General features: G+C 37.3%; 1 protein-coding gene across 8 annotated transcripts; it reads left to right on the top strand.

Moving 5' to 3' along the window:
* The first annotated feature begins 610 nt into the window (after window positions 1-610).
* On the top strand, window positions 611-26,574 carry AASDH (aminoadipate-semialdehyde dehydrogenase). Of its 8 annotated transcripts, XM_037162265.2 has the most exons (16): window positions 611-628; window positions 1,853-1,924; window positions 3,420-3,674; window positions 4,795-4,915; window positions 6,847-7,169; window positions 8,972-9,164; window positions 12,855-13,096; window positions 13,466-13,572; window positions 14,066-14,238; window positions 14,684-14,876; window positions 15,859-15,974; window positions 17,260-18,052; window positions 20,504-20,667; window positions 23,346-23,468; window positions 23,953-24,084; window positions 25,518-26,573. In XM_037162265.2, exons 3-16 carry the CDS (start codon window positions 3,445-3,447, stop codon window positions 25,905-25,907), a joined length of 3,300 nt encoding a protein of 1,099 aa, XP_037018160.2. In that variant the 5' UTR covers window positions 611-628; window positions 1,853-1,924; window positions 3,420-3,444; the 3' UTR covers window positions 25,908-26,573. The 8 variants fall into 8 exon arrangements, with proteins under 8 accessions (XP_037018160.2, XP_037018158.2, XP_053510931.1 ...); XM_037162263.2 differs by lacking the exon at window positions 611-628 and having other exon boundaries at window positions 1,553-1,924; XM_053654956.1 differs by lacking the exons at window positions 611-628; window positions 1,853-1,924 and having other exon boundaries at window positions 3,085-3,674; window positions 17,260-17,625; window positions 17,707-18,052; window positions 25,518-26,574.
* The last annotated feature ends 1,255 nt before the right edge of the window (window positions 26,575-27,829 follow it).

Here is a 27,829-nt window from a genome sequence, read left to right as displayed (position 1 = left end):
TCTCAAACTACAATAACTCTCTTGGAAGCAGATTATTATATACGCATAAAGGCTATATGTAAGTCCCCCTCAAATCTTTATCTCCTTCTACGTCCTACTGAAAGCTGAAGTATTGTTGCTGAAATCCATCTCTTCAAATTAAAATGTCAGCCTAATTATGACAGGGATTTCATTTGCAGGTTTCATCGCTGCAGTCGAGGGCAGGTTCTCAGAAAATGTCAACGGGTGACGTTTACGCACTCTCACATTTCACAGAGATTTCATCTTTATTTACATCTAGGAAATCTTATCTCCACTTTTTGAACCTAGAGACCACGAATCATCATTGAAGTATCTTGCCCAGGGTTTCCTGGCAGTATGAACGGGTACGGCTTCAAGCCAGTAATCTACAAAGTCCTCGCGAACCTATTCAAAACCCAGCACGACTACAGCAGGCGTCTGAGCTGAGAGCTCTCTGCGAGAAGACCATCAGCTTTTCCAGCCCCTAGGCTCCGTAGCTTAGGGAGGGGGCAGAGCGATGTCGCCAGACCTCGGTCGCTCGCATGACGTCACCGCAGCGACACGGAAGGTTTCCCAGAGAGCCGGAGAGCTTCCCAGGTCCCCGCGGTGGACTAATCTTTAAGGCCTTGTGGGTGACTGCTCTTTCGCTGTGTGGCTGTGTGTCTTGGGTGGGCTGCCAGGAGGTTTGGACAGGCTCAGATCTCTTGCCCACCCCTCAAGGCCTTCAGAATGGGTGGTGGTGGCAGGAGGTTGAGTCCGGCAGGGGATTGTGTGAAGGAGGCAGGGTACCCTGAGACCTGGGACTAGTTGTGCACCGGCCAGCTTCAGGGCGACCGCTGGGCCTCTGATTTGAATCAGTGGTGTCTGGCGGGCTGGTGTCTAGTCGTGCAAAAACTAAACCGATCTGTGTGATGTCCCCTGAGTTGTCCAGCCTTACATCCCCTGCTCCTTTTTTGGAAATAATCCTGCCCTGCCTACCTGATAGCTGGTTTCAAAGAGCGCATGAAAAATCGTTTGGGAAGCTATAAAGTGCATTGTTATTAAACGTAATTAATAATGTAAGTTAAGAAGCTGTTGGATACAGGGAAAACGAGTTTCTAGATTACTTAACTTTCTTTAAAATACCCAGTAACCTTGGGAGAATCCCCAAAGCAAGAGAATTTGCTGACATTCCTGTGATGACTAAATAGCAGCTTCTGCAGTTGTAAAGTAAATTATATCTTAAACCTAATGATCGCATTACTTATGAAATCTGTTTACCAGATTTCGCTTTTATTTTCCTTGAATGATCCAAGAAGTGTTCAGGCAACAAATAAGGATAGAATTATTTGTTGAAGAGAATGTATTTGATTTAGTTAATGAAAATGAGAACCTTAAGAATAGATTTTGCCTTAATTCTTTGGGGCAATCACTGGGAAACTCAAAAGTAGAAAAACATCTTAATTGAGTAGGTTTGTGTGGTGAGTGCTGTAATTTGTCATAAAAATGGCGTTGTTAAAAATTCTCATCTGAGGATATGTTTGTTGATTTTAGAGAGGGTGGAGGAGAGATAGGTGAGTGACAGGAGAGGTTACCACCTGAATGAGCACCCAACCAGGATGGAACCCACAAACCTTTTGGTGTATGGGAGGATACTGCAACTAATTTAGGCTCCTGGTCAGGTGGCATTAAAAAAATTTAACTTTATAATTTTGCCCATTACTTTGATGTTGAGTATTTTTGGAGTATAATATATATTTAGTAGATTGTCCTCAAATGAGAAATTAACTGCTGTATGTGTTTTGGCATTTTAAAAAACGCTTTAGTATAATACATTCTATTGTGTAGGCAGTTTGTTTTTTATATTTGGCAGAGAAACAGAAGGTATCCTTCGGTCCTTTTGCTTGGAAAGAGGTCGTTTGCCATAATTCGAGTGCATGCTATGGTAAGTCTTCCTGATATTTTACAATGATCATTTGTATGTGTGAAGGAAGCTTAAAATTTTTCCTTTGTGCATCACAAAATAGTATTTGTAGAAATGCTTACTGAAAAGAACACTGTAAGTACTAAAATTACCTTAAAATTTCAAACTTTATATTAGAAAGCGTAACATTTCCTAACCTTATGGGTTTCAGAAGTTGTAGATTCATTTTGCTTTCTGTAGGAATATTTTATCAATGTTCTCTAATTGATAGTAAATGACATGGATGAAAATCTATTTTGAATCAGTAGGAAAGTTAACTAAATAAGTATGAAAACTTTAAAAACTCAAATAATTAAAATCTTATTTACTTTGAAATCTGGAAAGTAGGCTTTAAAAAAATCACTTTTACCTTCAAGGAAATAGTAGTAGTTTTGAGCTTTTAAAAAATTGGTGATTCCAGCCCTGGCTGGTGTAGCTCAGTGGATTGAGCGTGGGCCTGCGAACCAAAAGGATCATGGTTAGATTCCCAGTCAGGGCACATGCCTGGGTTGCAGGCCACTTCCCAGCAGGGGATGTACGAGAGAAAACCATACGTTGATATTTCTCTCCCTCTCTCCTTCCCATCCCCTCTTAAGATAAATAAATAAAATCTTTAAAAAAAATTAGTGATTCCTAAAATTCCTTTGATGAGTTTCAAATATTTTTACTTAATTTGTATTGAGAAGCCTTGAGAATGTTGTGTTGGTATGGTGTTTTATTGAGTCGTACGTAGTACTACATTTAGAGTCTAAATTTAAGTAAATATTTATCGGCAATTTAAATATCAAATAGAGTATAAATAGCTTACGTCTTAACATTTATAAAGTGACTCGATGTGACCTGTGCAAAGTATTATATTAAATAGTAATTATCATCATTTATATATAGTGGACTAAAAATGGATGGATTGTGGGTAGAATTATTTTTCTATTAAAGGTTGATTTTGCTTTCTCCTAAGTTCAGTTCCTAAACCCAGACTTTATTTGCATTAGTTTTTTCAGAGTAACCATACAGGTTTTTAACCACTTTATATGAATCAACTTGTAACAGTACTGAAGAAAAAATTAGGCATGTGGTGCTTTAAATTTGGTTTTATTGGTTAAGTTTATATATATATATATGTGTGTGTGTGTGTGTGTGTGTGTATCTATAATATACATATATTTTTTACATTGTTGTCAGTTGACAGAGAATTCTACGTTTCTATCTGTTTTTTTTCTCATCTGTGTATGTTACCACCCCCCTCCCAAATTTCCTTCCAGCTCTGACCCAGCATTGGGGTGATTGTATCATTAATTTTCAACATCATTTTTCACAGCAAAGTTACCATAGACAGTTCATAAGTTCAGAGACTGATTAATTGTATGCCTTTGACACAGTTGTTTTTGTGAGGAGTGACTGTACAGAAGTTGCTCTTTTTCTGTCTTCCTCTCCCAGGCTCCCTGAAACTCCCTGTCCCCGTAACACTTCCTACCAGTGATGTTTAGATCAACCTCAGTGAAATGACTCTTCAGGAATTGGTGCACGAGGCTGCCTCCAGTTATTCCAGTAAAAAAGCTGTATGTTTTGATGAATGTAACAACCAACCTCCAGTTTACTACACCTACAAGACTCTGGTTAACGCTGCTTCAGAATTATCAGATTTTCTGCTAATGCACTGTGACTTCCAAGGAATTCGAGAAATTGGTCTCTACTGCCATCCTGGGATAAACGTACCCTCTTGGATTTTAGGGTAATATGTTTTAGAACTAAAAATTTGATGTTATTCTAACCTACTTTATGATTCTTTAATAATAGAATATATTGCAGGTTATTTTTCTCTTTACTATTGGATTTTTTGGTATTGCTTTGTATATTCTAGAGAGGCTAAAGGAGATCGTATTTCCCCTAGGATTATTTTAAATGAATTCTCTGAGCTTATTTAGGAGAGACTAGAAGTTTTCACTAATAGTAGAACATTTAAATGTTTCCAAAATATAAGGTCTTCATTTGTCTGCTAAAGGAAAAGTTATAAATTTTATTGTTAGATGAAAGAAAACAACTATTTCAGAAATAATATGACTTTTTATCCCTCTAAGACTGAAGTCAAGTCTTCAAGTCTAACAGGTATTCAAGTATTCAATGAGTGAATGAATAAATAATTGAGAGTTTTGGATAATATTCCCTAAAAATTGAGGTATCAGTTGAAGAAGATACTAATTCAAACAAATATTTGCAAAATGTTCAATTCTTTAAGTTGTTTGGAATATTCTCATATAGTGATTTCTGTATTAGGGTTCTGCAGTAAACACAAGCTGATATTCATCCCATAGTATGTGTGTTAGTAGTTTAACTATTTAAATGTAAGAAAAAAGTTTTAAAATTTTTCATTAATGTTCTTTTTCCTGTTAAGGTATACAGGTTTTGGTGAAATATGTCTTTTTAGTATGCAGATTATTAGAGTCCCTCTGCATACTAATAAGTTGCCCGTGGACATTTTGTTTATTTTATGTTAGTCGGTATAGATGAGTAAATAAGAGTCTGCTACCTGTTTGGTATCTCATAGTAGCCAGTAAACCTAATTTATTTTACTGTAATACATTAGGTTTTAAAATCTTAGATTTCTCTGTATTAAGTAATGGGAATTTAAATAATAAACTTTTCACTTTTCAGGATATTCACTTTTAAGAGTTAGTTAAAAAATAACTACTTTAAGAGCTAGACAAAAAATAACTACTTATAAGCAAAAATATGTCAACAGAAACATTGGAAATTTCTGATAAAGTCAATAGTAAAGTACATAGAGAAATAGGAATGCTTAAAGATTATTTTCAGTATACACTGTATGCTAACTATATACTTTGTTTCCTTAGAATTCTCCAAGTCCCTGCTGCTTATGCTCCCATTGATCCAGATTCACCACCAGCGTTATCAACTCATTTTATGAAAAAATGTAATCTAAAGTATATCCTTGTTGAAAAACAGCAAATTAACGTAAGTATACATATTTAAGTGTTCTTCATGTGTTACATTTATCTTTCATTTGAAGGGTCTCTCTTAATCCCCTCTTAATTTTTAGATTGACTGACTCTGCAGGGTTTCACAGTCTCAGCACTGTTGACATTGTGAGTTGGGTAATTGCTTTTTGCGAGGAGTGTCCTGTACATTATAGGATGTTTAGCAACATCCCTGGCCTCCAGCCACCAGATCCCAGTAGTATCCCCTAGTTCTGACAACCAAAACTGTCTCCAGACGTTGCTTAATATCTGCCGGAAGTGCCCCCCCATCTGTTTGGAAACCCTGCTGTATGGCATGAACATGTCTTTTGGCTTTATAATAATGTATTGTGCTTTGCTTTGAACTTCCTTTCTCTCTCCAAGGTTATTTTTATCCTAGGAAAATTTTATAATACTTGAAACTTTTATTTTTATATATGTATGGCAATTTACAGTGGTCAGAACCATTAAAGAATTATAATCAAGCTTAGATTTCGAAAAAGAGATTGGTACTTAAGTCAAACCTTTCTGGAAAATTAAATTTATTACATTAAAAATTTTTTTGACTGCTAATCGAAGATCTAGCCAAGAAACACAGCTTTAGAGGCAAGTGTTGGTCTTACACATTCAGCAAGATGCAGCTTACAGTGCATTTCTTATTTAGAGTCAGGTCATCTGGGAGGGCACTGGCGTGTGAAAGAAGCCCAAGACAGGATTCTTGCCCCCCAACTGTCTATAATTTAGTTGGAGAGAAAAGGATAATACTCCCAAACCTGTAAGGTCTGCGTAGTAGACATTGTCCTAAGTGAAGGAAATGTAACCTAGTAGAGAGAGAAGAATTTTAATGGTAGATGATGATTTTTGAGCTAAGTCTTTAGAATATGTAGTCTCTTCATTGTTTGACTATTACAGGCCACGTCACCCCCTCCCCGTAATATATACACACCAGACAAACAGAAAACACCACAGACTTCTGGGATTTGATGTTTTTTCTCTCATTTATATTGAATGAAAACTTAAGTTATATTTTATTAAGCTGCTTCTTATCAAAATAAAAAGGTATATTCAAAGAAACTTCACTTTTGACATGTACAAACTGAAATAAGCAACTTTTCATCCAAACTTAGTTCTATAGTTCTGTGTTAATCTATATCTACCAAATACCTGATGCAAAAACTCAATCTTCTTGGGCTCACTCTATTTCCAGAAAGTTACTAAGCTCTGTTGATTCTTTGCTCATAAACCCTTTCTTTCTACTCTGGTGGCAACACATTATTAGTTCAGGCTCATAGAATATCTGAATTGTTGCAAACGGTTCATTAAGTGGCTCCCACTTATCAGACTCTTGACAGATTAAAGTCTAGTCTGTGTGGTTTCCACCTTCAGTTGGATCCCAGCGCTTACAGGTTAAGGTCTAAACTATTTAGTGCTGACTATGTAGTTATTCAGGATTAGCATCTCGTGTTAACAGCACTACTCACCTTCCCCTTGCCCAGTTCTGCAGTTTGTTGGAATGCTTACTACTCTCCACAACACCAGTTTTCTTGGGTCTTATACTCTGTATTGACTCTTTATTTGAAGAATAGCTACTTATAAACACAAATATTACATATGAAGCAGCAATCTCTGACCTTGGCGGTTAAGTTCAGCTTCCTCTGTTCCCATTAACATTTTAAGCTTATTTCCTTGTCACACTTAGTACATTGTACTGTGGTTGTACGTTTTTATATGTCTTTATTTTGAAAATAAAGACAGCACTTTACTCTTGGAGGTTTCCAACTTATTATTTTTTTAATCCCTGGATGTATAGTGAGTTCTCAGAAAAAATGAAAAAGCCATAATGAATGAGTAAATGAACACTTCTTATTACTTCTAGGTAAAAAAGAATGTCTTTTAACATATTGGAAAATTTTGTTCTTCATTGAACAGAAATTCAGATCTTCCTATGAAACATTATTGAGTACATCCGATATATCTACAGTAGAACATAATGACCTAGTACTCTTCAGACTTCACTGGAAAAATGTTGAGGTGAGCTGGACGCTAAATGATAGCAAGGAGAAATCTGAAAAAGAAAAAATGGCAAACAGCACGAGTTCTGAGAACAGCACTGAAGGAAAGTCAGAGGAGCTCATGGACGCGAGGCTGGAGCATTGTTTAGCCTATGTTCTCCATACATCAGGCACCACGGGGACACCTAAGATTGTCAGAGTCCCTCATGCGTGCATAGTGCCTAACATCCAGCATTTTCGGTGAGTTCTGGCCTTAGAGTCCTTCTTCAGTGCTTGTAGCCCCTGCATTATTCAACCATGCATGTTTTACATGACAGCCCTTCATGAGGAAATAAAGACTCAGATGGCAAAACCTGTGTTTGCTTTTATATCAAGTTGAACAAAGTTGTGTTCAAAATGTGGGTAGGCCAAGGGAAGATAAGAATTATCAAGGTCTGTTTGTATAGAATTCTCTGAGTTTCAACTTCTGGTCCTTAATGATAAGAATGTTACTTTACTTCTGGTATAGAGAGGACGTCTTTCATATGGGAATTTCAGCTCCTGCTTTTATGTGGGGTGGGGGGGAGGAGGAAGATCAGATTGTTTTTCTTATATATGCTGTTTTTCAAGTGCCTTTAACTCCACTCCTTCACCATGAAAAGAGTAAAGTTAGAGGGCTTATATACCTAATTTGTTAGAGAAAGGCGAGAGGAAGACAAGGCTTCTGTGGGAAGAAGGAGTACGCTGCTTTAGGGAAGACAGAGAGGTACCACACTTTGTAATAATGTTGGTTTGTGCTGACGAGAATAGTCTTTCCTGCCTTGGGCCGCAAAACTCCCCTGCAGAGGGGACTGTGGCCGTTTACTCTTTGTGTCCTTGCTGGAAGTAGAAGCCACTCCGAAGGGAATGTATGGCAGCCTCATCTCCCAGAAGCTGCTGCTGTAGTCAGATAAGGGGTGCTTGAAGAAGGCTTTTTTCCTACATCTGTTGAATCTAAAATGTCTTCAGCTTAAAATAATCATACCAACTCTGGGCTTTGGAGTGGGTCCCCACACCGAAAATATTTTGAAGTTAAGGTAATCCCTGCATTTAGACAGGTTAAGTTTTGTGTGTTCAAACTGAAGTAGTGCCACAGGCTCAACAATGACTGTCCATGCTCTGTATTACCTTGCTACATATGTTCTGTGCTGCTTTTTGTTTAGCTACTAAGAAAAAGTGCCAGATAGTGGGAGAAGGGAGTCAGAGGTCTCTACTAAGTATCACTGAATAAGTAGGATAGAATAGGTCCAGATTCCTCCCAGAAAAGAAGAACCTGGAGGATATATCAGAGATTTATTACAAGGAATTGGTTTATGGTTGTGCAGGCTGACTAAGCAACACTGAAGTCTGCAGGGTAGACAGTCAGAAAGGAATGGTCTTGAGCAGGTGCTTGTCCACATGCAGTTTAGGAAAGAAGATCCACAGGGTAGGAAGAGTAATTGCAGACTCAGCTGCTGTTTTGGAGAATCAGAAGAGACCTAAACATTCTCTTAAAGGCCTTCCCACTGACCACGTCCAGCCAACCCAGTATGAGATCTCTTTTGATTAAAGTCAGACTGATCAGGAACTTTAATCATTAACAAAAATCCCTTCACAGCAGCACCTACAATAGTGTTTCTTTGAATAACTGGCCAAAAGTGGGTGTGCTACCAAATGCAACTGTCTCCCTCTGTCTTCTGGCTTTCAAGAGAGAATACCCTTGTCTTCTGCCCGAATGGAAACCGTACTAGAAGGGGAATTCTGGGGACTGTAGTTCAATCCAGCCAAGTTGACACATCAGAAATCTATCACAGATGATAAAATAGGTCATGGTAAAAAAAATTATATATGGCTTTAAATGGCTTTTAATCCTTACATTTATAAAGAAGAGTTATAGAATTAATAGCACTGTTTTGGTTACTCTTAAGGGAAAAGAGTAAAAATCTGGCTTGCATCCAAAAATTTACTGGTCATAAATTCTTTGTTAGGATATGTGGTTACCAAATGTTAGACGTTTCTCATAACTGCACTTTCTTTTGCCTTAGGGTACTTTTTGAGATCACACAAGAAGATGTTTTATTTCTGGCTTCACCACTGACCTTTGATCCTTCAGTCGTGGAAATATTTGTTGCTCTATCAAGTGGTGCCTCTCTGCTTATTGTACCAACTGCTGTCAAAGTGTTCCCATCAAAATTAGCAGCTGTTCTCTTTTCCCATCACAGAGTGACTATTTTACAGGTACATTTTAGGAGCAAGTGAAATGTTTAGTTCTCCATGATTCAATACATTAAGTGTTTTAGAAAATATTTTGCACTTCTGTAGTTCTTTATAATGGACTCATGATAATCTAGTTCGATTATCGAAGACTGTCCCCTGATGAGCTCACTTTTCTTTTTGTTTCGAATGGAAAAAAAAGATCAGTTAATTCTGCCTAGAAAAGTATTTTATTGTGCATTTTGTATATATTGTAATAACCAGAGGAACTTGACTTCCACTCAGATCTGTTGGGATAGGCTGCCTTGCCTGTCTTAGAGTTTAAGGTTATTGTATTTCACGCTAAAAACTAAGTCAGTTAAAATATAATTGAGTTAGAAATTGAGATTTTTCTAATTTTTACATTAGCATATTTAACCTACAGAAACATATTTAAGTTTGGCATTTTTAAAAATTTAAAAATATATATTTGAAAGTATGTTGCTGGTATACAAGCCTTAGGATATTAATTGCAAGTAGTTAGATCCTAGAGAGATACTAGAGATACTATGTGTATATCATGATAAACTAAAAACACCAGGCTTATATATAGCATAATGAGACTCAAGAGGATGTTAAATTTCTGCCGTAAACACAAAATTTGATACTGAGTTTAGTTTTTTGGCAGTGTGTTTTTCATCCTGAAAAATAAATAAAACACACACACCTATACATACACATTCACAGAATGACTCACCAACAGATGAGAATTTATATCTATTGATACCTAGCAGGCCATATTGCTATACTCAATTCATATTTATATATAAACATGTCTTGGTGAGTCATTCTGTGAATCTGGACAAGATTTTAATATAGCTTTTATTTTCATATAAAATTAGAGGAACATATTTTTCAGGCAGTCTTTGCAAAATGCTGTAATAGATTTGAGTGATAGTCACCAAAGGAATCAGGAGACTTTACTTCTGTGTCAAGTTGGTGAACAATACCTCTTTATTCCAATCCTCTTGCTTAATGTTTTAGCACAATCTCAAACATATTTACTTCAGTGGTGGTTTTTAACTTTTTTGGCATCATTGCTTTTTTTGAGAAACTGATACACATTCACTAACTCTGTTCCCAGAACACAGCAAATTTTGCATATAGTTTCATGGTGATTTTATTTAACTGACAGTACTTATTTTGGAATATTATCAGCAGATCACGTTTGACTTTGAGTAAGGAAGTACAGAAACTGATAGGTTATTCTTTCCTTTGTATAAAACACGATTTTAAATTAATTTAATTAATTTTATTGTTGTTCAATTACAGTTGTCTCCATTTTTCCCCTTACCACTCCCCCCACACATGTTCTGTCCTATACTGAATTTTAGCTTTGTTGTCAGGGTTCATCTTTTACTTCCAAAGTCAGACTTCTTATTAAATGATATGTAAGTCATCAAGAATTAGTGTGTGTGTGTGTTTAAAAAGAGCTCCCTGTACAGATTTTATTTACAAATAATAACCTTACCCAAATATAATTTGATACTAAGCAAAGATCATAGACACTTAAAGAGAACACATGCTACTAAGATTTTGAAAATTGGAAAAAGATTGAACATGTTAAGTTATTGTGGAGGAGAAAGGCCCCAAAGTGAAATGGATTGAGCTTTTGAGGAAATTAAGGATCTATTCTGTTTGTTTCAGGCATAAGGAGTTTCTTCTCTTGGAAAAGAAAAGCCCAATTTTTCATTCCTTACAAACCTAAAATATATTTCGGCATTTTTGCTTACTTTGGGTAACAAAAGTTGTATTATTTATACCTTTTAAAAATATTTTTATTTATTTGTAGAGAGAGGGAGAGGGAGGGAGAAACAGAGAAAGAGAAATATTAATGTGTGAGACGATCAGTTGTCTCTCGCATGCCCCCAACTGGGGACCGGGCCTGCAACCCAGGCACGTGCCCTGACTGGCAATCAAACCAGTGACCTTTCAGTTCACAGGCTTGAGCTCAATCTACTGCACCACAGCAGCCAGGGCTATTTATACCACTTAATCATAGAGGCAATTACAAGGACTAACAAGTTTGTCAGGATTGGAGGATATAGGCTCAATATACAGAATCAACTGTATTTATACATAATAGAAACCCCCCAAATTAAAATAGTAAAATAATTATATTCACAGTAGCATAAGAATAATAAAACAGGAATAAATTTAAAGAAGAGCAAGACTTGAACAGTACAAACTATAAAATATCGTTGATAGTTACTGAAGAGCTAGTTGGTGGCATGCAAGAGGTTGCCAACTGATGTTTCTCTCACATTGATGTTTCTCTCCCTCTTTCCCCCTCCCTTTCCCTCTCTCTGAAAATAAATAAATAAATAAATAAATAAATAAATAAATAAATCTTTATTAAAAAAATTGAGGGGCTAAATAAATGAAGAGATGTTTTATGTTTATGGATAAGAAGTCTCAATAATGTCAAGATTATAGTTCTTCCCCAAATTGATCCATACATTAAATATGGTCCCTATCAAAATCCTAGTAGACGTTTTTGGGTAGAAATTGACAAGCTGATCCTAAATTTTAAGTGGAAGTGCAAAAGCCATTCATAAACCATGCCATAGAATATAACTCAGCAATAAAAAATCGTATGATCTGATATGTCTATCCCCCACTCCTAAATTCACATTCAAGTCCTGATTCCCAGTGTGGTGGTATTAGGAGGCGGGAACTTTGGGAGAGCTTTGGTCAGGAGGATGGAGCCCTTATGAATGGGATTAGTGCCCTTGCAGAAGAGATCCCACAGAGCTCCCCAGCCTCTTCTACTTCGTAAGGACACAGCAAGAGGCTGGCAGTACATAGCCTGGGAGAGGGCTGTCACCAGAACCCATCCGTGCTGACACCCTGATCTTGGAATTCCAGTGCCCAAGAACTGTGAGAAATAAGTGCCTGTTGTTTATAATCTATCCAGTCTGTAGTATTTCGTTACAGCAGCCTGAACAGACTAAGTAAGACAAAAGGGAATGAACTATTGATACACACAAATTAGAATAATCATGGAGTATTTGTGTTGAGTGAAAGAAGCCAGATCAAAACAGAATACATGTTGTATGATTATATTTTTAGAAAATCTAGAAAATTCCAGCTGATCATAAGTGACAGAAAATAGATCAGCATGTGTCTGGAGAAGGGGTTCAGTTGGAGGGAAGAATTACAATGGTGTATAGGTCATTTTAGGGGTGATGAATATGTTTATTTGGATTGTGACGGTCTCACAGATTCTATCTTAAAGTTTATATTGTATACCTTAAATATTTACAGTTTATTGTATGTCAGTTATACCTCAATAAAACTGTTTTTAAAAATCTTTATTAAATTGTTCTCCTTAGGCATATTTTTTACCCCTTTTATGTACTTTTTACACAGAGATAATGGGAGAGGTGAATGTAAATTGATATTCTAGATTTTTGCCATTTTTATCTTGAAACCTTTTTGTCTAAACTAATGAAACAACGAATTTTTTTCTCAAGTTTTTTGCTAAAGCAAAGTTGATATTCACTTTCAGAAGATAATGTTGCCTCAGGAGTTTTCAAAATATGATTTGCCATTTAATAAACATAGTCTTAATTTCCTTGTGGGCTCCAGTGTTAAGCTTTGAACCAATTGTTGCAGTGTTTACCTTTTAAAGAAATGAAGGAGAAAAATAAATTATTTTTAATGTATCTATAGGCCACCCCAACATTGCTTAGAAGATTTGGATCTCAGCTTATCAAGTCAACAGTTTTATCAGCCAGTACTTCTCTTCGAGTGTTAGCCCTTGGGGGTGAAGCATTTCCATCACTGACTGTCCTCAGAGGCTGGAGGGAAGAGGGCAACAGAACACAAATATTTAATGTTTATGGTATCACAGAGGTATCAAGTTGGGCGACTTTTTACAGGATTCCAGAGAAGATTCTTAACTCTACTTTGAAGTAAGAATTTTAATAACTAAATAGGGTAGAAAGAAACAATTTTTCCAGTATCTTAACACTAATAGAGCTTTTGATAGGCACTGGGGTAATAATTTTAGAACACTATTTAATCTAGAATTTTAAGCTAAAAATCCAGAACCTTTCTTACTATAACTGGTGCTACAGATCCTGCTAGAACTTTTTGTGACTTAACAGCAACAAATAACATGGTAACCTTGTTCCATCTAACCTTGTCCTCTTGGTAATCTTTGAATTATAGCATAACAAAAAACATTTTGTTTCTTTATTTGATACAAAGTAATTTAAATACATTGGAAGAGGCTCAAATGAAAGATGTTAAATCTGGTTTGGATTTTTGTGTTTTTGTAGATGTGAATTGCCTGTACAACTGGGATTTCCACTGCTTGGAACAGAAGTTGAAGTCAGAGATACTGATGGTTTCAGAATTGAAGAAGGCAGTGGCCAAGTCTATTTAGGTTGTTTTATATTTATTGATTGGGATTTTTTTGAAGAAAAAAATCAGTGTTAATTTTATTTTCCCCTAGTTTTTTTTTTTTATCTAGTATTGTTTTCGGTGATGATAAATTTAATTTCATCAAATGTTTAATTTTAAACATTTATATTAAATGTTTCATAGCAATGAAACATTTAATAAATTACTGTAATTGTTAGAGATAACAGTGGCTAATACTCTAAGGAAGTTGGACCTTTATATTTATAGCCAAAAGTGTATTTAATCAATGTTCTAATTATTTTTAAAATCACATTTGTTTTTAGAAATTTTTTTCCTTATTTTACTTGAGGTTATTATATCTAATTTTATAATATTTAAAAGTGAACCCACCTTTCTTATAAATATTCAAAATCTGAAATTGAGTAACTGAACTTTTGGAGATATTTTGATTTGAAGGTTTTTAATATGTTTTCCATGGATTTTTTTTATTACATTGGTGTTTATATCTTGTGCAGGTGGCAGAAACAGAGTATGTTTTCTTGATGGTGAAATGACAGTAGCACTTGGCACAATGCGAGCCACAGGAGATTTTGTGACTGTGAAAGATGGCGAGTTATTTTTTTTGGGGCGAAAGGACAGTCAGATCAAACGTCATGGCAAACGTCTGAACATTGAACTTGTGCAACAGGTAGAAGTATTTAAATTAAATACTAAAATATCTATTCATACATGTAGGTACTAGAGGCAGGTACCACCAATTTTCTATGCTGAGATTCTCTATCAGTATCATTTAAGCCTAAGATTTGGGTATTAGTGATGAATTGTAATATAAGGTATGGATAATTCAGTGTGCTCTTTATTCCTAGCATGAAGAGATAGTTTTAAAAAAATAAGTGACAAAATGGATTTTGATAACTGAAAGTTAATTGGTTTATTTTGCTGTAAAAGCAATTATTTCTGAAAAATATTAAGAACCTGTGTGTTGGTAATAGTAATAGAACAGTTTTTTTTAATATCTAGTGTATTTCACAATGTAATTTGACTATGTTGATTTCAGACATAATAAGGTTGAGCATTTAGGAAGTTTGTTTTTAAATGTCCTCACTGGCAAATTGGGATGATCTCTGTCATAGGTTGCTGAAGGACTTCAGCAAGTGGAGTCCTGTGCAGTTATATGGTATAATCAGGAAAAAGTAATTCTATTCATCGTGTCCAAAACTGAATTAGTAAAGGATTACATCTTTAAAGAACTGGAGAAACATCTTCCAAGTCATGCAATCCCAGATGAGCTTCTGCTGATTGATTCTCTGCCATTCACATCTCACGGTAAAATCATTTGAAGCAGATATGTGCTAGTGCCAGAAGATACTAATTGTATTCATAAATAGTGTAAAGGCCATGCAGATCCTTATTATAAGTACCGTATTTTGCTGTGTATAATGTGCGCCCACAATATTCTGCACATTATACACAGTATTGTTACACCTGTGGTATATAATCATTATACCCATGTATAATGCACACCCTTATTTTTCCCTCAAAAATTTGGGCAGAAAAGTGATATCGTGCATGTTAAAATAAAGTGATATGGAATATATTGTGGTAAACACTCTGTTAAATGTTTTGTATAATTAACTCAGTTTATCTCCAGAAAATCTTGTGAGTAGGTATTATTATTCCTATTTGCAGATGTGGAAAGTAACACTTAAAGAGATTAAGTAATTTTTCTGAGAGTACAATGCTGGTTAGTGGTAGAGTTGCAGTTTTGTTCAGGATTGTTTGACTTTGAAACATTTGCTCTTAGGCCCCGGCTGGGTCACTTAGTTAAGAGTGTCGTCCCAATACGCCAAGGGTGTGTGTTCAGTCCCTGTCAGGGCACATGTACATGAATTAACCAATGAGTGTATACATAAGCGGAACAACAAATTGTGTTTCTTTTTGTCTCTCTCTTACTTCCTCTTTATAAAAAACATCAATAAAATTTGCTCTTAATTATTATATTGCCTTCCCAATTTCATCTTCATTTAATATTTACTTCAAAATGCAATAATTGCCCAGTTAATAGTACCATTTCTTTAACTCTTTAAATAGAAACATTAGCTCATCCTCTTTTCTTATCTGTATCTGTATTTATTACCCATTACATTCTTGGTAGGATAGGACTGCTTTCTTTAGAATGGATTATCTATGACAAACTATTCAATAGATTTTCTAACCTTTACACTGAAAAATGTGTATATTCTTGTGACTAACAAAGATAGAAAGGGTTTGAGCCAAAATTTAAACGTCATTTCTTTTTTATATTAAGGCAAAATTGATGTTTCTGAGTTAAGCAAAATGTATTCAAACTACACAAACTTGAAGTCTGAGCATAAGCTCAATGGAAAAGAGGAACTTTGGGAAAAACTACAGCATTTGTGGAAGGTACAACATTTAAGATGTAAATTTTTTATTGTAAAGAGGTCATTTAATATCTTTAGGGAATGATAGCATCCTAATAAGTCCAATAAAATTTTTGTGGAATGTTATTGCTGCCCATGTGGTAAGAGGTATAGCTTCATTTATTCAATTTGTATTAAAATAAGGGTTAGGTTCTCTGCTGTGAGATTAAGTTAAGCTCCCTATACAGAAATTTACTGGACGTGAGGTAGTCAAAAAAGGCACAGGTGCACAAAACCTATCTTGACGTAACTGATCCCTAGGAGAGCCAGTGGAGTGTAGTGACGCCCTTGTTACAGTTAGGAAAATGGCCAAACCTTACTGTACCATAATCTGTGGTATAAGGGGGCACATTGTTATTCTAGAAGAAGTTTCAGCTACACATGTATTTCTGCTTAAGGGAATTTCTATATTACATATCTCAAACAATTTTTAAAATTTATTTTGACATATGTATGTATTTTTATCACAACCATAGGTCAGTATAATTTTTCTTAGATAAAATGTGTAGTTTTCTAAAGTGTTCTGAAAAGAGGGTGTAATTGTACAGTCTTGTCTGAAAATAAAGGGTATCCAGATAAAAGTCTTAATCTACTTCATTTTTAAATTTTAGAAAATAATTTTGGTTTGTATGAAGCAAATGAGATAAATATTATTTCCATATTATAGAAATATCAGAAATATCAGAAACTTGAGGGCTTTATAATTAGTAAATCAAATGTTTTTATAATTCCATTCCCTATTTTATGGTTAGGAAAACTGCCCTAAAGAGAAGTGTAATGTGAATTTTAGAGTGAGTTTGTGGCAGAATTGGTAGCATAGAGATGGTTTCCTTTATTATAAACAAAATAATTTTAAAATTTATTTTAATTATTAAAAACTTTTTGTCTTATATTTATATAATTATTATTTTTAAGATTTTATTATTATTTTTTAAGATTTTATTTATTTATCTTTAGAGGGGAAAGGAAGGAGGGAGGGAGAGAAACATCAATGTACGGTTGCCTTTCGTGCGTCCCCTGCTGGGAACTGGCCTGCAGGAAACCAGTCTGCAACCCAGGCATGTGCCCTGACTGGGAATTGAACTGCAGTTGTCTGGTTCTGGTTCGCAGGCCCGTGCTCAATCCACTGAGCTACACTAGTCAGGGCACATTTATATAATTATTGTAGGTGCTATTCTCTCTCTGTAAATTACTTATAAATGTTGAATTCTGAATCTTTTGATTTTAGGCCTTTATTTCATCATATTTCTCCCTTCTCTCATCTGTAGTCCATTCTGAGTCTCTCAGAAGATTCTTTGAAGGTTCCAGATGAGTCCCTCTTCTTAAGTAGTGGTGGAGATTCCTTAAAGTCTGTACGGCTCCTCAACGAGATTGAAAAACTGGTTGGGATGTCGGTACCCGGGCTCCTGGACATTATCCTCAGCAGTTCCATTTCAGAGATTTACAGTCACGTCCTTCAAGCAGTGTTTCCAGATGAAGACCGGACATTTAGCAAGAATTATGCCAGAAAAAGAAAATTCAGCGACATTAATCAAGAAGAAACCAGTGGAGAATCTTTACATCAGAAATCAGTCGTGCCTTTAAATATAGAGAACGAGATAAATGCTTTTATTGCACTGAGCAGAGGGAGTCAGGTATTGCCTGTGAATACCACTAGGTTTTTATGTGAGTTAGGACATCGCCCTTCAGCCTCTTCTTCTGATTTAATTTCACAGCCTAACATTCAAAAAGTGCAAAGCTTAAGTCCGCCAGCTTGTATTGGGAAGTCAGAAGATTCAGCCTGTGTTGAAGTGTGTGAAGGTGGACCTCCTGGGACAGAGGCTGAGACAGTGGAGTTACGTGTGAGGTGGAGGTCAGACACAGGCAAGTGTGTGGATGCTTCACCTCTGGTTGTAGTACCCGCTGTTGAAAGGTCATCGGCAACTGTATACATCGGCTCCCATTCTCATAGAATGATGGCCATTGACCTTTACTCCGGGAAGGTGAAATGGGAACAGATTTTGGGAGATCGAATTGAATCCTCAGCATGTGTATCTAAGTGTGGAAACTTTATTGTAGTAGGTAAGTTTCTGAATTTGAGGTTCACAGAGTTATATTTAATTACCATACAATCATCTAGTTAAGACGAAGTTAAATAAAAAATAATAACATGTATGGTGGATTGGGCTGTCAAAGAATGATCGATCGTTAGCCACATGCTGATTCCCACAGTGTGAGCCACGGGATAGAGTCTCTGGGTCTGAACTTGGCTCTAAAGCTGTAACCAGCTCTGTGACCTTTGACAAGATGCAGAATCTCAGAATTTCAGTTTTCTCTTGAATTTGTGGACATAGTAAATAAAACATGTTGCTGCATCACAAATTATCCCAAAATGTAATGGTTTAGAGTAACACATTTATTAAATCTCACAGCTTCTGTGGGTCAAGAATTCAGGCGCGGTGTAGCTGGAAATGCCCGCGCAGGGTCTTTTACGTGGCCACAGCCCTCCAAAAGCTTGACTTGGGCTCACTCACATTGCTGCTAGCAGGCGGCTTTTGTTCTTTGCTGGATCTTGGCAGGAAGCTTCAGTTTCTGCCCACATGGGCCTTTCCTTGGGCTGCTTGAATACCCTCACATGGCAGCAAACTTTCCTCAGAGTAAGTGATCCAGGAGGGAAAGGAGGGGTGCAGTGGTTTTATGACCTAGTCTCCAAAGTTGCATACCATAATTTTTGCTTTATTCTGTTCATTGGAAGTACCTCATTAAATCTGGCCCACACTCAAGTGTTGGGGTGGGGTGAGTGTGGGGAGTTGGGGGGTGAGGGATTAGGCTCTTGAAAGGAAGAGTATCAGATAATTTGTAGACAAAATTTAAAACCACCACAATCATAATAGAGCTTTTGAGAGGACTAAATGAGATCAGTGCTTGTGAATGTCTTAGTACATTGCTAGGCACAGACTGAGTGCTCATTAGGTGTTAGCTGCTATGCAGTTTCATTAAGAGTGGGTGACTTTTACTTAACTAGTGCTGTGGGGGTTCAAGTGTGGTGCCTCTCCGTTTTACTTCCCTACCTGCATTAGGTTTCATTTTACATGTTACAGAATCTGTTAATCAAAACTTTTCAGCCTAAGTGTGTAGAAATATACCCCCTGCTTGTGCTCTCCTAGCTGGAATCTACTTGAATCTGTGTTTGATCCTTCCCTTTCGAACACCTACATTTTGGAAACTAAACTATAGGAAACTTGCAGTTGCACATGTGAATGATCATGAGTAATCCCAATCCAGGGAGGTCAGCTCCTTGAGGTTACTGTCAGCATCCCAAGTGTCTAGACTGAAAGCTTATGGTACATGGTGGTCGCTTAATACTTTAAACAAGACATTGCTCTTTGGCATCACTCAGCAAACTGCTCTCTCGCTACAAGCAGTAACCGCCAGGAAAAAACAAAACAAAACAACCCAGCACAGCAAGTGTGCTGGAAATCGGGCTTCAAGTGAGCAGCAGTGGTTAAAACCACAGGTGGAAACAGCTAGTAGGGGTGTCCAACCCATGGCCCACAAGGTGCATGCAGCCCAGGACAGCTATGAATGTGGCCCAACACAAATTGTAAATTTACTTAAACCCTTTTTTTTTTGCTCATCAGTTTTTCTTAGTGTTTGTGTATTTAATATATGGCCCAAGACAACCCTTCTTCTTCCAATGCGGCCCAGAGACACTGAGAGGTTGGACACCCCTGGTAGAGAATGATGGGCCAGCGCCCAATTCAGCTTCCCCAGGGAACCTGAGTGATCTTTGCTTTGTGGATTTTGACCATCCCCACTTCCACCTGGGTTATTTTGGCTACGCCAAGTCAAGGGCTCCTGCCCTATCTCCTCATCCGTACCAGCAGTGTGGGACAAGCAGTCCAGTGGAGCTGTAGGAGCACAAGCTCTGTGCTGGATTTCTTGGATCCGGAGTCTTCTCTGCCACATGTTAGCTGAGTGGTTCTGCCCTGGCAACTCAGTCTCTGTGCTGCAATTTTGTCACCTATAACATGTAGCTATAATGGCACTTGCTTCTCTGTGAGGATTAAATGAGTTAATAGATATGAAATTCTTAGAATAGCACCCTTCACAAGATGAACACCATTTTTGCACTGGGTGTTTGTCTTGATTTTTACACCCCCACAAGTGGATGTATCCACATCAGCAGAAAAATAATCTGAGGCTTAGCAATGCTGGCTAATTAATGCTCAAGGGTAGCCATGACTAGGTTTGAGACCAGCTCTGTCAGAGCCGCTGTCCCCTGCAGCAGCCTTTCCTTACCGTGAAACACTCTGCAGTACTTTTTAAAATAAGGTAAGCCTACTGAGTAGGTATTTTACATAAGTGATTACTGTGCGGTTTCTGCTTTGCGTTGCTGCAATTTGAACTTGAGCTGCACGTGGACCCTAAGTACACATGAAGAGCATTGAATATCAATTGTCATGATTTAGGCTGAAGAATTATTTCCTAGCAACATCTCAATCTCAATTTTTATATTTTGTTTCCCAACAGGCTGTTATAATGGGTTAGTTTATGTTCTGAAAAGTAATAATGGAGAAAAATACTGGACATTTACTGCTGAGGATGCTGTGAAAAGCTCCGCAACCATGGACCCAACCACAGGACTCTTTCACCTTGGCTCTCATGACCAGCATGCCTACGCTTTGGACATTTACGTAAGGATTCACCTCATCAGTCTCCTACATGGCAGAGTATGAAACTGTCCGGTGCTGTTGGCAAGGGGTACGGGTGTTAGCTATTTTCCAAGTTTAGCATTGTGGTCTGGGAAGAATAAGGAGTTAAATAGTCATATCTTAAGACTTTTTACTTCCTTACCAAATTTGCACAAAAAAATTTGCTACTCAGAGTTTTGGAATATAAAGAACTTAGAATTACTATCCTGACAATAGGAAAGAGTCACAAAGAAAAATATCAGAAGATGGAGGCGTAGGTGGAAACATTGTGTCTCCTCACACAACCAAGTTTAAAGACAACAAAGTTTTGGTAACAAAAACGCAGCCAAAACACAGAAAATTGAACTATATGGAAGTCCGACAATAACAAACCTTTCAGCCAGACCGGTAAGAGGGGCGGAGCCAGTGACTGGAGGAGCAGGGTTGCGCAGGAAAACTTGGCCAGACCACCCCAGGCTCGGAGTTGTGACAGGCAGACTCAGTGAAGGCGCAAGGCAACAGGCTGACTGTAGTCACACATTCGCATGGATAAACCAGGCGAAGGAGTGAGCAGTAAGACTGACGGTGCAGGCCCCAGCAGCAGGAAGCAGCAGAGGAGACCACTATTGCCCCGCTCTGACGTTCTGACCCCACCCCCACATACAGCGTCACAAACCAGCGACTGAGTTGCCCCGCCCTGGTGAACACCTAGGGCTCTGCCCCTCATACCTAACAGGTGCGAACGGACCAAAACATTATGGCTCAAGAAGAACTCAAAGCCCCAGAGCCAGTAACTCTAAGCAACCAAGAAAGAGCCAACCCATCAGATTGCACAGTTCAAAACACTTGTGATCAGGATGCTCACAGAACTGGTTGATTTTAGTCACAAATTAAAGGAATAAATGAAGGATAAAGTAATTGAAATGAAGGGAAATGCACAGGAAAGCAATAGTGATGGAAAGAAAACTGGGACTCTAATCAAGGGAGTGGGCCAGAAGGAAGAAAAAAATGACCAAACAGAAAAGGATGAAAAAACAAGAATTCAAAAAAGTGAGGAGAGGCTTAGAAACCTTCAGGACATCTTTAAACGTTCCAACATCCGAATTATAGGGGTACCAGAAGGGGAAGAGGAAGAGCAACAAGTGGAAAACTTATTTGAACAAATAATAAAGGAGAACTTCCCCAATCTGGCAAAGGAAATACACTTCCAGGAAATCCAGGAAGCTCAGAGAGTCCCAAAGAAGTTGGACCCAAGAAGGAACACACCAAGGCACATTATCATTACATTAGCCAAGATTAAAATGGAGAGAATCCTAGAAGCAGCAAGAGCTAAGGGGACAGTCACCTACAAAGGAGTTCCCATCAGACTGTCAGCTGATTTCTCAAAAGAGACCTTACAGGCAAGAAGGGGTGGAAACAACTATTCCAAGTCATGAAATCCAAAGACCTACAACCAAGATTGCTCTATTCAGCAAAGCTTTCATTTAGAATGGAAGGGCAGATACTTCTTAGATAAGATCAAATTCAAGGAGTTCATCATCACCAAGCCATTATTATATGAAATGTTAAAGGGACTTATCTGAGAAAAAGAAGATAAAAAAGATGAACAGTGAAAGGACAGCAAACTCACAGTTATTAACAACCACACCTAAAACAAAAGCAAACTAAGAGGACAGCTAGATCAGGAGCAGAACCATAGAAATGGAGATCACATGGAGGGTTAGCAACAGGGGAGTGGGAGAAGGAGAAGGGGGGAGAAGGTACAGAAAATAAGCATAGACGGTAGGTAGAGAATAGACAGGGGGAGGGCAAGAACAGTATGGGAAATATAGAATCTAAAGAACTTGAGACACGTGGACATAAACTAAAGGGGCGAATGGTGGGGGAGGGGGTGTGCAGGGTGGAGGGGAATGAAGGGGGGAATAGGACGACTGTAATGGCATAATCAATAAAATATATTTAAAAATATCAATAAGACCTGATTACATAAAAATTTACAAAGTTAGAGTACAAAATTTAAAAGAACTTGGGGAAAAAATTGAAACTCATGTGACAGTTAAAGCTAATTTATAAGTATGAATGAAAAAGCAAATACAAGTTAAAATGAAAAATATAAAGACCCAGAAGATGATTTGACTTTGGGTGGTAGGCACACAATGCAATATACAGATCATGAAAAAAGGAAAAGGAAAAATAACAAGGGACTCCAAAGAAGAAATGGTAGTAAATGTACTTAAATATTTCAGTTCTTTAATAATCAGAGGAATGAAAATTAAAAACTGGGAGAGAAACAAATGATATTAGATTAGAATGATAACGTTAAGTGCTGAAGAGAGTCATGGAAGGTTGTGACTAGTGAAGCATCTGAAGAAAACCATTTGGCCATAGGTAACTATGTCTTATCCTTTGATTCAGTAAGATTCTTCTCGGAATCTGCCCTGGCAAAATAATCAGAAACATGGACAGATATGTGCACCAGGATGTCTCTTTCCAAGTTGTTTATAATTCCAAGGAATTAGTTGCAAACAGTTTCCAATGATGAGGTAGAGAGATAAATTATTTTCTGTTCATTTGGGGTATTATGTATTAAAGTAGTTAAATGGACATAGCATGTAAGAGACAGGGTGTGTGAATTTCTTAACCAATAGCAGAAACCAATTAATTTGCTTGCTTATTTGCAGGAAAAGAAGTGTGTTTGGAAGTTACAATGTGGAGGAACTGTGTTTTCTTCGCCTTGTTTGAACTTGATTCCACATCACTTGTATTTTGCTACACTGGGAGGACTTTTACTGGCTGTAGATCCTGTAGGCATAAAATAATGTATATTGATTATTACCTGTTTTTCTTTAATATTGTTATATTTTTACTTTGAATTCTCAACATTAGAGGTAGTTTCAGTTACATAGAATCCAGATAGCATTGAACTCATTAAGAATATGGCATGAAGTCTAGAAAGATGAGTCAAGTCAACTAAGTTCTGTACATGTCTTTTATCTATTTTTTAAGTTAACAGAATTTTCTCATTCACATTAGTAGTTCGAATGGTCTAAGGATGGAAATTAATGTGCTAGTTATTTCTTACCTGGTTGTGCTGCAGGTTTTTGTCTTGGCTCTCATAAATAGTACTGATTAATTTTATAGCTGTGCATATGCAAATCAGCCCTGTTTATAATCTCAACACGTCAATCATGTCAGCATGTCACTGTAGCATTTTCTGATTTTTTTATAGCTTTGTGTCCAGGAGACTTATGAGTTTGAATGCGAGGACTTGCTTTTTGCCCATGACAGGCCACTGGGAACAGAGTCTGGAAACATTCCTGTGGGAAACCACTCTTCTCTTCTCCACGGTGTTGCGGGCAGTTTGTGTGCATTGGCTGTGTGGATGGGAATTTACTTTGTTTTACTCACTCCGGAGAACAGGTAAAATGTTCTAGTTCAATTTCATGTATCTTTCTCAAAGCAATAGGAATTGATGACAACTGAAGTAAAATTTTAAATGTCATTATTCAAGTTGTGTTGAAAACTAGATCTGTTTTGTCAGGCCATGGGTTTCTTAATTTGAAAATGGTGCAATAGTAGGATTTAAACAATTCTATCCAAACATTGTTATACTTGTGCCATTACCCTTCCCCCAATTTTGAAAAAATACAGTTTTAAGCCAGTTTTATTTTTACTTCTGTTGAGGTTATGAAAATGTGAAGAAGCCCCTGTTTTTCCTATGAAAACAAAAATCTGTTGTGTAACCCAAATTCCATGGTGGAGATCCCATCTTCAACTTCATGACTGGCAGGGCTGGCCCCTTCTGGGCTGTATCCAGTCTCTTCTTGGGAGCAGTATCTGCACTCTTTTCAGTAACCGCAAGTGACTGTCACTGGTGGCACACGTACAGCCAGGGGTTTCATTTGGGGAATTACTTTGTAGGCTTACGGGCGCACTAGCTCCAACATACGTTAGCCCACTGATGGCTAGATTTGATTCTGTGTGCTTTTCATTCTGCATTCACCCCTCATTGCCTAGCAGTTTCTTTTGCTCTCTGTGACAATCACTTTTTGATGAAATCCTTTTTGTTCACATAATGTTTTTATTTTCAAAGTTCTTACTAAGAAGTAAGAGGCAGCAAATGCAATTACTCCTGTTTATGTGGATGAACCATAGACAGAGTAGACTTTGTCCAAGTCAGGGACAGAAGTGAGATTATAAGTCATATTCCATGAATATGCCCATTCTTTATTATGTTTGTTTTTTACTGTGCTGCTGTTAACAGTGTGCATTTATAAACACTACCTTAGACTTGTGCCTTTTCTCCTTTGTGTCTTTTCTTCAAAATATTGGCCAACAGGTTTGTCTCTAGTAGTAGCTTTGAAATAAATAGTTTATATCCACAGGTCAGACACACATCTCATAGCTTCTTGTTTAAAGTTTTAATTTAAATTATTGAATACAGATTCTTCCTTTCAGTCCACGTACTTTCTTCTCCCTCCAGTAGAGACTATAGTCAGATACAGTTTTTGATAATATACATCAAAAACTCAGTGCAGTTTTATTTTTAAACTCAGTGTCTCTAAAAATGCTAGTAATAACTCTTGAATGGGGTTCAAATTAATCTTATTTAATATTGTGCGTAGCAATGACTTGTGTAATAAGTATACATGGTGTATTTTGTGCTGGATTGTAACACTGGACACAGGTCTAACCTGAGGTTGCCACTTTTCAGAAATACCCATGTTTTCTGTGTGTAGTTATCATTCAATAGCCTACATCCCTTACCTTTTTATTAAGAATTGCATGAAGCCTTAACATACAGAATTGTTGAAATGAGATGAATGAGTTATTTTTGCCTTTTCACCCTTCAGGTTTGGCAGTTTTCTACCAGTGAGCCAATCTTTTCATCCCCATGTACTTCCGCATCAGAGCAAGAAATATTTTTCGGTTCCCATGACTGCTTTATCTACTGCTGTAGTATAAAAGGTCACCTCCAGTGGAAATTTCAAACTACCTCCAGGGTGTATTCAACACCATTTGCTTTCCATGACCACAATCATAGCAATGCAGGGTTGCTGGCAGCAGCATCTACTGATGGGAGACTGTGGGTCCTGGAATCCAAGAGTGGACAGTTGCAAAGTGTGTATGAACTTCCCGGGGAGGTGTTCTCCTCTCCTGTGGTCTGGGAATCAATGCTTATTATTGGATGTAGAAATAATTATGTTTATTGTATGGATATATTAGGGAGCAAGAAAAAATAATCAAGTATAGTCTTTAATAGACTATATCTGAGCTGTTTGAAAGTATCATTATAAGAAGCATGTGGATAGTCCTATTTCATGATAAAGGTTTTTTTGTTTAAGAAACTTGTCTATTACACTTTTTTGGAGAACAACCATGTTTTATTTCCTGTAGGAGCAACAAATACTTTTAAAAGGAGTTATAATACAAAACATATCAATATATTTAATAGCACTTTTTAAAAATTAGGTTAGAGCTATTTGTTTTTTTATAGAAGACCTCTTGAAAAAAAAGATCAGAATACACTTGGTGACTTAAAAAACTTAGTCTCTGAGGTAATATACCATTCACTCATTAATACTGAGATTCACAGCAAAAGATTTATTTTTAAAGATTTTATTTATTCATTTAGAGAGACAGGGGAAGGGAGGGAGGAAGAGGGAGAGAAATATCAGTGTGTGGTTGCCTCTTGCAAGCCCCCTACTGGGGACCTGGCCTGCCACCCAGGCGTGTGCCTTCACTGGGAGTCGAACCTGTGACCCTTTGGTTTGCAGACCTGTGCTCCATGCTCAATCCACTGAGCCACACTGGCCAGGGCCATAACAAAAAAATTTTTAAGGTAGGATCTATTCATCAAATCACATTCCTTATTGATTAATTTTAATTTTTTAAGTTGAATTTTTTGGAGTAACATTGGTAAATGACACATTTCAGGTGTACCACTTTATGACATCTGTATATCTATTGTGTGCTCACCACCTGACATCTCCTCTCCTTCTCTCACCATATATTTGACCCCTTTACTCTCTTCATCCTACCCTGACCCCCTTCCACACTGGTCACCTCCATTCTGTTGTCCATGAGTTTGTGTGTGTGTTGGCTTTGCTTGTTCATTTGTTGCTTTTGGTTTTATGGCCCACATGAGTGAAAACATACAGTTCTTGTCTTCTTCTGCCTGACTTATTTCACTTAGGATAATACTCTCAACTTGCATCCATGTTCGGTCAAATGGGAATATCCCATCTTTTTTATGGCCAGGTAGTATTCCATTGTATATATACACCACATTTTTTTTCAAATACAAGAGAAAGTTTATTTAGGAAGTTACAGAGGTAGGAAACGTGAGCTCTAGAAGAAATCGGCTGAAGAAACAAGTTGCAGAGGCAAAAGAAGGGCCCTTGGAACTTAGAAAAGTGTACTCCAAAAGATTTGAGTGCGCATGCTCTGGGAAGAGAGAGAGAAAACACTGTATGTACCGCATTTTTATCCAGACATCCTTCAAAGGAACCTTAGGTTGTTTTCACATCTTGGCTATTGTGAGTCATACTGCAGTGAACATAGGGTACATATATCTTTACGAGTGTTTGCAGACTTTCTGTGCAGATACCCAGATGAGGGACTGCTGGGTCATATGGTATCTATTCTTAATTTTTTGAGGACCCTTCACACCGTTTTCCGCCGCATCAATTTACATTCCCACCAGCAATGTGCAGGGATTCCATCTTCTCCACATCCTCCTAACAACTGTGATTTCTTATTGATAATAGCCATTCTAAAGGGTGTGAGTTGTGGTGTTGATCTGCACTTCCTTTACAACTAGTGATGTTGAACATCTTTTCATGCATCTGTTGGCCATCTGTATGTCTTCCTTAGAAAAGTGTCTCTTCAGGTCCTTCACCCATTTTTGAAGTGGATTTTTTTGTTGTTGTTATTGAGTTGGATGTGTTCTTTATATTGGATATTAGCCCCTTATGGGAAATGTTGTTTGCAAATATCTCCTCCTATTCATTTGGTTGCCTTTTTTAAAAAAGAGATTTACTTAATTTATTTTTAGAGAGGGGAATGGAGGGAGAAAGAGAGGGAGAGAAACATCAGTGTGTGGTTACCCCTTACACACACACTCCCCTCACCAAGGACCTGGCCCCAACCCAGGTATGTGCCA

Source organism: Artibeus jamaicensis, unplaced genomic scaffold, assembly GCF_021234435.1.
Source record: "Artibeus jamaicensis isolate MK-2021 breed Jamaican fruit bat unplaced genomic scaffold, CSHL_Jam_final contig_889, whole genome shotgun sequence".
Lineage (NCBI taxonomy): Eukaryota > Metazoa > Chordata > Mammalia > Chiroptera > Phyllostomidae > Artibeus > Artibeus jamaicensis.
Note: the sequence above shows the minus strand (reverse complement) of the source record. Positions and strands in the feature narration are given on the sequence as shown.

Coding starts and splice junctions, on each gene's coding strand:
- AASDH (XM_037162265.2), top strand. CDS start 3,445: ATGACTCTTCAGGAATTGGTGCACGAGGCTGCCTCCAGTTATTCCAGT. Junction 3,675..4,794: donor GTACCCTCTTGGATTTTAGG/GTAATATGTTTT, acceptor TTGTTTCCTTAG/AATTCTCCAAGTCCCTGCTG. Junction 9,165..12,854: donor ACAGAGTGACTATTTTACAG/GTACATTTTAGG, acceptor ATGTATCTATAG/GCCACCCCAACATTGCTTAG.